Source organism: Balaenoptera acutorostrata, chromosome 5 (genome assembly GCF_949987535.1).
Source record: "Balaenoptera acutorostrata chromosome 5, mBalAcu1.1, whole genome shotgun sequence".
Classification (NCBI taxonomy): domain Eukaryota; kingdom Metazoa; phylum Chordata; class Mammalia; order Artiodactyla; family Balaenopteridae; genus Balaenoptera; species Balaenoptera acutorostrata.
The window spans coordinates 130,785,849-130,798,786 of record NC_080068.1 but is presented as its reverse complement, the minus strand read 5'-3'; the positions used below and the strand labels follow the sequence as shown (position 1 = coordinate 130,798,786).

The window sequence follows — 12,938 nt, the reverse complement described above, 5'->3', positions numbered from 1 at the left end:
TTCCTTTCCCATATTAGGGAAGTTTTTAACTATAATCTCTTGAAATATTTTCTTAGTCCTTTTTTTTTTTCTCTTCTTCTGCTGGGAGCCCTATAAATCGAATGTTGTTTCATTTAATGTTGTCCCAGAGGTCTCTGAGTCTGTCCTCAATTCTTTGCATTCTTTTTTCTTTATTCTGTTCTGCAGTAGTTATTTCCACTCTTATCTTTCAGGTCACTTATCCATCCTTCTGCCTCAGTTATTCTGCTATTGATTCCTTCTAGAGAATTTTTAATTTCATTTATTGTGTTGTTCATCATTGTTTTTTGCTCTTTAGTTCTTCTAGGTCCTTGTTAAATGTTTCCTGTATTTTCTCTATTCTATTTCCAAGATTTTAGATCATCTTCACTATCGTTACTCTGAATTATTTTTCAGGTAGACTGCCTATTTCCTTGTCATTTGTTAGGTCTGGTGGGTTTTTACATTGCTCCTTCATCTGCTGCATATTCCTCTGTCTTCTCATTTTGCTTAACTTACTGTTTGGGGTCTCCTTTTTGCCAGCTGCAGGTTCGTAGTTCCCGTTATTTTTGGTGTCTGCCCCCAGTGGTTAAGGTTGGTTTAGTGGGTTGTGTAGGCTTCCTGGTGGAGGGCACTGGTGCCTGTGTTCTGGCAGGTTGGGCTGGATCTTGTCTTTCTGGTGGGCAGGGCCTCGTCCGGTGGTGTGTTTTGGGGTGTCTGTGAACTTATTATGATTTTAGGCAGCCTCTCTGCTAATGGGTGGGGTTATGTACTGTCTTACTAGTTGTTCGGCATGCCGTGTCCAGCACTGGAGCTTGCTGGTTGTTGAGTGGAGCTCGGTCTTAGCATTGAGACGGAGATCTCTGGGAGAGCTCTTGCCGATTGATATTACGAGGGGCCGGGAGGTCTCTGGTGGTCCAATATCCTGAACTCGGCTCTCCCACCTCAGTAGCTCACGCCTGACACCTGGCCAGAGCACCAAGACCCTGTCAGCCACACGGCCTGGTACGTGGAGACTTTCCTGCCTTTTTGGAAGTCTAAGATCTTCTGCCAGCATTCAGTAGGTGTTCTGTAGGAGTTTTTCCACACGTAGATGTATTTTTGATGTATTTGTGGGGAGGAAGGTGATCTCCACATCTTACTCCACCATCATCTTGAAGATCCTCCTCCAATTTTGTTTTAATCCATCACAAAAGACATGTAGAAAATACTTTTTCCTACTGGAATATATTAAAACATTCCTTTAGATTAATGCTTTAGAACTAAATATAGCAAGGGTTTATCATTTTTTTTCTTTGAAGAAAAAAATTTAAACAATTTCCAGATTATTATTAGAACTTTCTAGAGCTCTAGTTCTTTGTTTGATGAGCAAACTTCAAAGGTATTTGTTGGAATTTCATTAACAGGCTGTATGGTCCACTAGCTCTCTGTGGCCTTCTATAGGAGCCATAGTGAAGTCATTACACTTCAGTTTTATAGCATTGTAAATTGACATGAGCCATTTAGAAAACAATTAAACAGTAGCCTTTCAAAAACTCTTTGATGTTGCTCCCACTTCCAGGAATCTGTTTTAAGGAAATAATTTAAAATTTTAAAAAATTTAAAGGGAAATATTCAACACAGTAATGTTAATTATTTTGGAAGATCAAAAGCAACTAAAATGATCAATTAAAAAAGGACAGTTGCATATATTATGATTTGGACTGTGCCTTAACCATTATGGTAGCAGCATAGTAAAATGTACATTATATATAGTCTGATTATAACTATGAAAATTATTATTATAGATGATGGCAGTTTTTCCTCAGGCTTTCTCTGGTGTTAATGATGTGTCTCTTAAATTTAAGACTACGTATTTAAACATCTTGGTAAATTGGAAAAGCCAATATAGTTCTCTTCATACAATTTAATTTTGCTTTTGGGCACAATAAGAAATAGAATAAGCACATTTTAGCAGGATACTGTTAGTTCAGTATTTTGTATTACTAGTCATGGCATTCATTCTTATCACTTGTATGTTATGACATGGGAACCATCTAGTTCAAAGAACTGTATAACAATTTTACATGTGCAAAATCTTTTTTTTAGGCTAGTAAGTATGGAGAAGGCTAATACATTTTTTAATTGATAGATTCTTTTAACTTGTCTGCATGACACCATGTTGTGACAGATTTATATTCATGATGCCTATGTAGTTGCCTGAGGCTGCTCTAACAAAGTAATACGGACGGGGGTGGCTTAACCAACAGAAACTTATTGTCTCGCAGTTCTGGAGGCCAGTAGTCCAAAATCAAGAAGACAGCAGAAATGGTTCCTTCTGAGGGAGAATCTTTTCCAGGCCTCCTTCCTAGCTTCTGGTGGCCTCGGGCATTCCTTGTTTTGTCGATAATGTTCTCCCTGTGTCTTCATGTGTTCTTCCCTTTGTGCATGTCTGTCTCTATGTCCAAATTTCCGCTTTTTATGAAGTCACCAGTCGTACTGGATATGGACCCACCCTAATGACCTCATCTTAACTTAATCATCAACAAAGACCCTATTTCCAAATAAGGTCACATTCATAAGTACTAGGGGGTTGGGGCTTCAACATCTTTTTTTTTAGGGACATAATGCAACCCATACCAATGCCTTAATAATGCTATTGACCCTAATACCTTCTGGAGTATACAAATGTATTGGGAAACATGTAGACTGATTTCTTCCCCTTTTAAATAATACCGTAAGCATATAAATCATTTAAGATAAATCTAACTCTGTAAGAATCAGGATTTCTAGAATGAATATTTTCTGTTTCTTGACCTTAATAATGCGTACACTATGTCACAGTTCCCCTGGAAGCTTGTCTAGCACAGTGGTTCTAAATACGCTAGCAGACAGCATTGACACCACCCAAGAACTTGATAGAAGTGCAGATTCTCAGGACCATCCCACCCCTACTGATGCTCTGGTTGTGGGGCCCAGGTCTGTGTTCTCACACTCTCCAGGTGATTCCAAAGCAGTGATATAGCATCTCAAGGTTAACAAATCACAAACTGAAAGCCTTGGTCTTAACTTCAGATTCACTTTGCTTTTAGATTTAATTCACTTTCTTTGGTGGCATGTGGTGGAGGGTCAGGGGAGGGGAACCAGTTTAGTCATAATGTAAAACCAGCTTTGAACCTTGAAGTTCATGACTTGAAAAATGTAAATTTGGAGATACATTATCTTTGCATTTTGTAAGTGGTAAAATGATGTCCAGATTTTACGTTGATTATTCCATAAAACATCTCCGTGCCACGTACGGATTTCTAACTTGTTTGTCTTATATTTCCCCTTAATAGAATGAAAAGTTGATTCTAGAGCATCAAGAAAAATCCAACAGACTTCAGAAACGACTAAGTGAGGCGGAACAGAGAGCTGCTTCAGCCTCCCAGCAGGTAGGGCGCTTCCTCATTATCCCTGGATAACAATAGTCTGAGTAGAGTGGAGATAAGAAAAGTTCCTCAGAAGTTTCCAGAGAACTAGTAGTTTTATTTTCATTTGATTAAACTACTTAAAATTAGTCTCTTTAATGTTTAAGGTTGAAAAAGTAAACTTCAGAATCAGAAATAAACATCAGCCTCCTCCATTTGACACCTAAATCTGGAACTGCACTGTCCAATACGATAGCTGCTAGCCACAGGCAGCTGTTTAAATTTAAATTAATTAAAATTACATAAAATTAAAATTGAAACCTTCAGTCACACTAGTCAGATTTCAGATGCTCAAAAGCCACATGTAGCCATGGCTGTCATATTGGACAGCGTAATAGAGAACAACTCTGTCACCCCAGTAAGTTCTATTGGACAGCACTGCTCTAGAATTATGTTCTGTCTAAAACCAGGCAGGTATTCATTGACAGATTCGGAAGTAAATGACATTGCTTTGAATGTAGTGTTTCAAATTGCACTGTTTTTATTGCAGTTTTTAAGTGGAAAAAAATTACCTAGCTTATAGGTTTAACTTCATTTAATGCACGTTTGTATATGACCATATAAATCTAAAATACCATATAAAAGTTGTCCAATGGGAAATAGAGTAAAAAGTGCAGAACATCAATGAAATAATAAGGGGCAATTACTCCTAATGCACACGTATCACATAAATGAAATGGGCCATTTGTTCTAAAGTAGGAGCAGTAGTCTCTCCTGTTAGGATCAAAATGAAAAGAGTTTAGTGATTATAAAGATAGGCTTGAAACAGACGGTTTAGATAGATAGAGAAAAACAAACCAAGTTACTGTATTATTAATTATATAATATTTGGTTATAAATGTACTGTTTCAATCAAAATTAAGATTATTCTTAGATATTATTACAGCAGTAACTAACTAAATACTGAATTCAGTTTGTGTTCATGATGTTTATAGATTTTTTTTTTGAAATCTACTTCTGGTATGAACATGGCATAGCACTTAAAGAAAATCCAATCATAATTTGCCCTTCAATTTTCCTCCCTCTTGAAAGTAATTATAGTTTTACCATGTAAGTTTAATTTCTTATGAAATTATGGATTACTGGATGAATTAATTAATTATTCAAGAATTCACTTATTCATTTAGATTATAAGGTAACAGGAGCCAAGGTGTATGGGACAGTATCTTGAGAGGAGGTGTTTCGGAGTCAGGCAGATAGCCTGATGCCATTAAGTAGCCATGTGACTTTGGGCAATTTCAACTTCTCTAAGCCTCAGTTTCTTCATGTTTAACGTAGGATAATAACACCTCCCCAATAGAGTTATTGAAAGATCAAAGGAATGAGCACATACAAAGCACTTAGCATAGTCATTAAGTGGCAAATAAGATACTTATATAGAGAAATTAAATTTCTATATCACAGTCTTTAAAGCTTCAAGTTTACCTTTTTCAAGGACTGTGGTAAAGAAAATGCCTACTTAAAATCAACTACCTGCACAAGGGTACAGTTAGAGAACCTTAACGATATAATCCAGTTGACCTCTAGTTGTCTCCTTCCTGACAGAATTAAACCTAAGCAGTCCAACAAAGATGTTTCTCCTGTTATTTAAACTCCCTAACGGCAGAGATTACACCATTCTCCTTGTGGGCCTTCTTTTTATTGTTTTGTCAGTAACCACTTCACAGATTTTTCCCTAAGTTTTTTTCCTTCCATTCTGTTCTCATTTGAAGATGGAAAGTAATCATTCAGCATTTTCCCCATACACAAAAAGGAATTTATTCCCTGGAGTTAATATTTTTTTCTATTTTAAATGTGTCCAAGTCATAAACTTTTTTATAAGACATCTATTCAGTCTTTTTTAATCTTTACCTTTGCCTTCTCTGAATCCTTTCTAATTTTCCCATTTTCTTCCAAAAACTGGAAACTCCTGTTAAAAATAATATCCTGGGAAGGGCTTGATATTTAATGAAGTAAAGGCGTTAAAACAGGGATCCCCAACCCCTGGAACCCGGCTGCACAGCAGGAGGTGAGCAGCGGGCGAGTGAGCGAAGCTTCATCTGCCTCTCCCCGTCGCTCCCCATCACTCCCCATCGCTGGCAGTACCGCCTGAACCACCACCCGCCCCTCCCCCATCCGTGGAAAAATTGTCTTCCACGAAACCGGTCCTTGGTGCCAAAAAGGTTAAAGACTGATGCATTAAAAGATTATTATTGTCTCTCACATGTCATTCTTACCAGTGCAGCCCAGCATCATGTCATTGGTTCAGCACAAGCCCTGCAGTGTAGTCATTCAGTCACGCTCGAAATGTGCTGTTCTGATTAACTTTTTCTATATCTTCTTCATCCATCTCTGGACGATGGTTAGATGTTCCAAGTATATCATTCTAAACTATTGAATGCCACACTGTGTTCTTTTGACGGTATGGGATTTTAAAAAATCAGTATGGTGAAGCCCTTCTCTGCAGGACACAAAACCTAGAAACTATGAAAAGAAATTAATAAATGTGACTATTTAAATTTCAGATTTCTGCATAGAAAAGTCGTAAAGTGAGTGACAAACAGAGAAAAATATTTGCAACACATATGACAAAAGGCTCGTATCCTAAACACACATAGCGTGGCTAATCAACAAAAAAAAGTGCTACAGTACAATGAAGTGAATAAAGGATAAAAGAGAGATGGCTTTTGAACATTTTTTTAAAATGCCCAACTCATCCTCACCCAAAAGGCAAATACAGATTTAAACTGTAATCATATATTATTTTTCACCTGTCAGATCATGGAGTTTGATAATACATTGTGCTGGCACTTGCATACATCACTGACGTAAGTGTGTATTGGTACAACCTCTTTGGCACCCAATTTGGCAGTATCTCTCAACAGTTGTAAATGTACCTGACCTGTGACCCAGCAATTCTAAGAATTTATTCTGCAGGTGGTGTACTTGCACCTGGGCAAATCTGTGCAAGGAAGCACGTAAAAATACTAATTGCAACATTGCCTATAATTAATTCTAAAAGATTAAAGACCATCTAAATGCCCATCAATTGGAAACCAGTTAAACTATGGAGTACCCATACACGGGAAATTTTGCAGCTGTTAAGAGGAAAAAAGTAGATTTAATGTGGAACTATTTCTAGGGTAGGTCATTTATCAGGAAAAAAATATGAAAAGTGTGTATAGTACTTTATCATTTTGTAAATAAAAAAGGGTGAGGAAATATGTGCATGTATTCTCACTTAGAATATTTCAAGAAATATACTTAGAAGCTGGAAATAGTGGTTTTGCCTGGAAAGAGGGATGTGGAATGAAGGACAGAGATGGGAAGACTTCCTTTATGCTGTATACTCTTTTGTACTGTTAGATATGTTTTACCATGTGTCTGTATTATCAATTCCAATTTAATATTTAAAGATTATTTTCTTATTAGACTTACTATGATCTGTCATCATCTTTTTATTATCAGCCCTGCATTGTGCTGGCTCACACTTAGTTTGTGTTCTAGCCTCTTTCCTGATTAATTTTTATCTAGATGTTTTTCATTCATTTGTAAAATATGTTTTGGAATTCTCCGTGTATCACTGAGCTATGGAACGCCATATTTGACATGCATATCTCTAGGGTAATACAGGCATTTTAAAGTCTCAAGAGTAAAAGAGAAATGAACACAAAAAGCGACCTCTAACAAGACCCCTTATAATAAGATTATTTTCAATAATTGTAAGTTGTGATGCATTATACTTTGTATTAGTCTAAGATTTTTCCATAGAAAAAGTAGCTACTTACTGATTGTTTATTTCAATTGCAGCTCAGTGCGATTACAGTACAGAGAAGAAAAGCAGCCTCCATGATGAATCTGGAAAATATTTAAAAATATTCATAGTTCACTCACAGAACTTTAGACTTGGGAAAGCTGTTGGACTAGAAGTTTATTAAAACGGTAAAACCTGCATAGAATGGTTAAGGCTTGTGTCGTTTTGCATAAGCATTTTCCATTCTGTTTTGAGGGTTATTGGAAAACAGAACAGCTTCCTGTAAGTAAAGAAAAGGTAATCCTGTACTGAGTAGAGAATAAAGCCAGCTGGGAAGAGCTCATTGCCTTCATCAACGTGTCTATTTTTTAATTCCTCCTTTTTCCCTTGGAAGAGCGTAACAGTTTTCAAACTATGCTAATCATGAGAAAGAGTTTTAAGAAGTTGCTAGAATTTTAATATTTCAGGTTCCAGAATTTGAGAATTTTACATCTGTTACTCGTAACTCATTTTTAAAGTTCCCAAGTATCCGTTTTATTATTAACTCACATGTAATAAATTATGCACTTTCTAAAATGATGCTGTCATGTATTTTATTTTATTTATTTATTTTTTAATTGTAAATTTATTTATTTGGTTGCATTGGGTCTTCGTTGCTACACGCGGGCTTTCTCTAGTTGCAGCTAGCGGGGGCTGCTCTTCATTGCCGTGCGCAGGCTTCTCGTTGCAGTGGCTTCTCTTGTTGCAGAGCACGGGCTCTAGGCGCATGGGCTTCAGTAGTTGCAGTGCGTGGGCTCAGTAGTTGTGGCGCACGGGCTTAGTTGTTCGTGGCACGTGGGATCTTCCCAGACCAGGGATCGAACCCATGTCCTCTGCATTGGCAGGCAGATTCTTAACCACTGTGCCACCAGGGAAGTCCCTGTCATGTATTTTAATGTATAATTGTAGTGATTCATTTTTACCTTACATGATTTTCAGTATTTATCAAATATTGATTTAAGAATTTGGAAAGGTTTTCATTTGCTTGTGGTTTTGGGGGTTTTATTTTGTTTTGTTTTTGCTATTACTCAAAGCAGTATTAATCAAATGGAATCTTAAGTTCTGAGACTGCATGGGCATTGAACTAGTGCAGTCCTATTGATTTTCATAGATCCATGTAGTTAGTTACTCTCTGCTCCTAGTTTGAACATGGTGTACCCTGCTTTCTGGTGACTAGGGTAGATGGGTTTGCATCTGGACAACAAGTTAGGAGACCGTTGCAGTAGTCCAGATAAAAGATAATGAGTTGCGTTTGAGTCGACTTGAAAATATGCATGTGTAAGTATCCAACCAGCAGTCAAAAGTTTAGGACTGGTGCCAACAATTTGGGATAGTCATGAGGTCTTCGGCGTGGAGCTGAGATTGGAAGCCGTGGAGTGTAGGGGCTTGCCTCCGGGCCTCGTGTGATGTACTGACCACCTCTTCCCCTCCGTCTCTCATGCTGTATCCCTGATGATGGCCTTCTTTATCTTCCATCATTACGTCATGCTCCCTCCCCACGTAGGGCCTCCGCACATACTTTGCCATTTGCACGTTCTTCAGATCACTACTCAGACACCACTGCCTCCGAGAGCCTTCCCTAGCCTCCAGACTGGGTTAGGTCCCCTTGTTGTACTGCTCTTAATATATGCTATATTTTTTTCCTGTATAGCACTTACCAAAATTTGTACATAACTGCTTTTGAAATTTTTTTCTTTAATGTCATCTCCTCCCCAGCAGACTGCAAGCTCCTTGAGAGTAGGACTCAGGTTTACTATCATTCATCGTTGTATTCTTAGCACTCAACACGGTTCCTGGGACATGGAAGGTATTAAGAATTGTTTGTTCAAAAACTGAAAAAGAGTCTTTAAGGACAGGCCCTTAGAAAATGTCTTCGTTGGTTGAATGAGCTCAGGAAGAAGAGTCACTGGAAGAGACTGAATAGGAGCAGTGAGAGGCTGGTAACCAAGAGAATCCAAGATGACAAAAACTAAAGGACGGATGAAATCTGATCTTATAGGCAGGAGGGGGCAAATGGTTGCTAGTGTCAGATACAACAATGAGACCAAATAATACAGACATGACAGTTAAATGGCAGATAGGCGCTTAGCTTATTTCCATTTCTTAAAGCATTTTTCATTTGATTCTCTAAATTCCTTCCCATGTCATTCACAGACTGATTTCCATGTAACAAGAGTTATGTTCATATTTATATTTATAGAATATAGTGTTTATTTTTTAAAACTTAATTAGAGAAAACGTTAGAATTATATCTGACAAAAAAATGAGACTGTAAGAGAAAGCACTTCAGAAACTAACATTGTAGACAAATGAAATATAAGTATTATTATCCTGTTTTAAAAAGAAAATCTAACTTTCCAGACTTATTTCTTTAAGGTAAAATCTTTCAACATAAGCACTTTCTCCAAACTTTGGCCAAAGGTACCTACTCTTTACATTTTAATACTAATAACCTCCCCCCTCCAGTTGGCTATCTTTCTTGAATACTTAGATATTCTACAAGAAAAGGATAAGCTGCTAAAATGCCGATAATAGGCCCTTCTGACCTCTGTTCAATTTGAAGAGACTTCAGCTATTAGCAACAGAACTGAACGTGTATGGTTATTTTTCTTCCAGAAAAGTTTGTTAGCTAATGATTTCTAATGTAAAAATGTAGTAGTGTTTTTGACATTCCTCATATTGGTCAGTCTTAACTTCATTTACACAGACAGTAAGTATCATTTACTCTGTGAGCTTTATTTTAGGAGACAGGGGAAATGAATAGGAAAGGGAGAAAAGAAATGATATAAATCTGAAATTGGGAGTAACATAGCTAGTTCATTTTATTTATTTGTGTTTCTTTATCGTGTCTCCCTGAGGAAGAAAAGAGATATGATTACCTCTTCTTCACTTTGTATACAAATATGCAAATTGGGACAGCCAACAATCTTCTAATTTCTCCTCTGGTGTGAGAACTATGGGAGAACATTAGTAACAATTCAGTCATTCGTTTATTCAGCAAATATGAATATTTCATAGCTGCACAGTCTGCCAAGCCAACTCAGACAAACCAAGGAAGAGCGAAAATACACTTTTAAACATTTTATTATAAATTCTGTTCTTTAGCCATAATGTGTTTTATCAATTTTTCCAAAATAAATCTGTAATAAGCTTTTTTTTGTAAACCTCTTAATCAGAAATAATGACTAATTTTTTTAGCTTACTTTAAAATGTATGTATACATATAGATATGTATACAGAGAGGAGACAGACACTGCAACACCCCAGTGTTGCCTATGAAATCTGTCCCCTACCAACTTTTTTTTTTCCTTAATTTTTTTTGGGTGTGCTGCACAGCATTCAGGATCCTAATTCCCCAACCAGGGATCGAACCTGTGCCCCCTGCAGTGGAAGCACGGAATCTTTTTTTTTTTTTTAATTTATTTATTGTATTTACTTATTTTTGGCTGCATTGGGTCTTTGTTGCTGCGCGCGGGCTTTCTCTAGTTGCGGCGAGCGGGGGCTACTCTTTGTTGCGGTGCGCGGGCTTCTCATTGCGGTGGCTTCTCTTGTTGCAGAGCACGGGCTCTAGGTGCACGGGCTCAGTAGTTGTGGCTCGCGGGCTCTAGGTGCACTGGCTTCAGTATTTGTGACGCACGGGCTTAGTTGCTCCGTGGCACGTGGGATCTTCCCGGACCAGGGCTCGAACCCGTGTCCCCTGCAGTGGCAGGCAGATTCTCAACCACTGCGCCACCGGGGAAGCCCCGAAGCACGCAATCTTAACTGGACCGCCAAGAGGAGTCCTCACTACCAGCTGTTAAAGCTTAAAAAATGTGTAGCTTTTTTGACAATATTAATGTTCTTAGTATTTACGTAAGGAAGAACTAAGTAAATATGTATATACTTAGATAACAAAAATCATAGGGTGGAAAGGCATTTTTAAAGTAATTTTTTACAACACTGGCACCCACCCAACCACCAAGAAAGAAATCTACACTAAGTAAGTGGCCTTGTAGCCCAAGGTTCACCACAAAAATTCACACGTGCCCCACATGCCCGTAGACACTCCCAATGCACTAGCTCTAACCCTACACTTATTTCTTCCGCTCAAAAAGTATTTTGGAATGTAAGCAAAGGAGAAAAACATTATAGAGATAACTTTGAACCTGCTCTAGTTTCTTCCTTTTTAAGTACATGTTCTTGTAGCTCACTCCTTTATTTTTAGTAACAAATTACCAGTGTTACTGTGCACAGCTGTTGAAGTTCACTGGGGCGGGGTAGGCAGCTCGCTCTCCCTCGAGGTGGCCCAATCCACTTTGCAACAGCCTTGACCACTAGAAAGTTCTTGCTGATACTGAACTGAAATGTGTCTCCTCCCTCCGTTCTGCCTTGTACAACAGAGTTAGTCTAAACCATCTTCCACATGGCAGATCTTCAGCCTTTTAAAAATAATTATCATGCTCTCCCTGTACTTAGTAAGCATCTCCATTTCCTCAGAGGGCTTGGTTTTGAGTCCTTGCACCAGCCAGTCACTGGTCTCTGAAAACATATATATCTTCTTTCACTCTTTCAATAGCTATTTACGAGCACCTTACTTTACACCAGGTATGCTTGGGATGCCTCAGTCTTATGCCCAGAGCCAAACATTATTTTCAGGGTATAAACTATTAATTCCCTTGTTCTGGATCATGACTGGGAATGGTGGGGAGAGGGTAAGTGATACCTGCCCAAGGGGGGGAGAGGGGGGGACAGCTTATTAGAATCTCCAGGGAACTGTGGCTTCACAGTACATACCCTTCCCCTTTCCCTCACCCCAAGAAGAGTGACATATTCTCTTACGGAAGCCTGCTTTGACAGTTACTGAGTTAGTGATTCAGGAAAATGTTCATATAATTTCTCATTAGTATTTAGGATGACAGAAAAATGAGAATTACTGGTCTGGAGTCTACTCCATCCATTAATTCAGCTTAAAATCATGTAAGTTTTTTTGGAAGTTGAATCACACTGTTGGACAGATATTGAGCATACTGTTGACTGAAATCTTAAGTTTTTTCTAAAGGTTTTGTTGCTAAGCCAGATCTTTGCCGCAGAAGCTGGACTGGTCATTTATCGCTTTTCATTATATTATTAGAGCGTGCTGAAGTCGTTTGACCTCCTAATTCTGTCATCCAGTTTGTTACCTATAAGCATAGGAACTGTGTCTAATTTTGTTTTACTGCTATATTTCTTGCATCCATGACAATTTTTTATTTACAGTGAATTCCATCTACAGCTTTGATAAACATGCCACCCATATTTTCATGAAAATCACTGAAAAAATGAGAACTTGACAGATCTGAGTACAGTCAGTCTCTTCGAGCATACCAACCACCACCTCCCATGACAGGTTATAATCAGGACCCATGAGGCATGGTCAGTCAACCTGTTTTTAATCTAGCCCATATTGCTGCTTCTACACTATCATAAAAACATCAAGAAAGACCTAGGCTTCTGCCTAGGAAAGTTCATTTATGCTGCAACTGTCATACTTCCCAGACCTAATCTAGTAATCCTGTCTGAGAAGACAAGTTAGATGGGTTTCTTCTTAGTAAATCCATGTAGCTTCCTAGTAATCACTGCTTGTTCCTTTTACGTTTATTTAAAACCCTTTCAGTCCTTTAGTATGGCATCATGGAAACTCTCGGTCACGATTTTTATCCTTTTTTCAAAGAAGAAGAAAGCCATCAGATCATAATATGATG

General features: G+C 38.1%; 1 protein-coding gene across 2 annotated transcripts in view; it reads left to right on the top strand.

Moving 5' to 3' along the window:
* The window catches only part of SCLT1 (sodium channel and clathrin linker 1), a 237,467-nt gene extending 229,720 nt beyond the window's left edge, over positions 1–7,747 (top strand). For both annotated transcript variants that reach the window (XM_057547507.1, XM_057547506.1), the window contains exons 20-21: positions 3,315–3,410; positions 7,236–7,747. In XM_057547507.1, coding sequence (XP_057403490.1) covers positions 3,315–3,410; positions 7,236–7,298 — 159 coding nt within the window. In that variant the 3' untranslated portion in view covers positions 7,299–7,747. The remainder of the gene's footprint in view (positions 1–3,314; positions 3,411–7,235) is intronic.
* Positions 7,748–12,938: the final 5,191 nt, after the last annotated feature.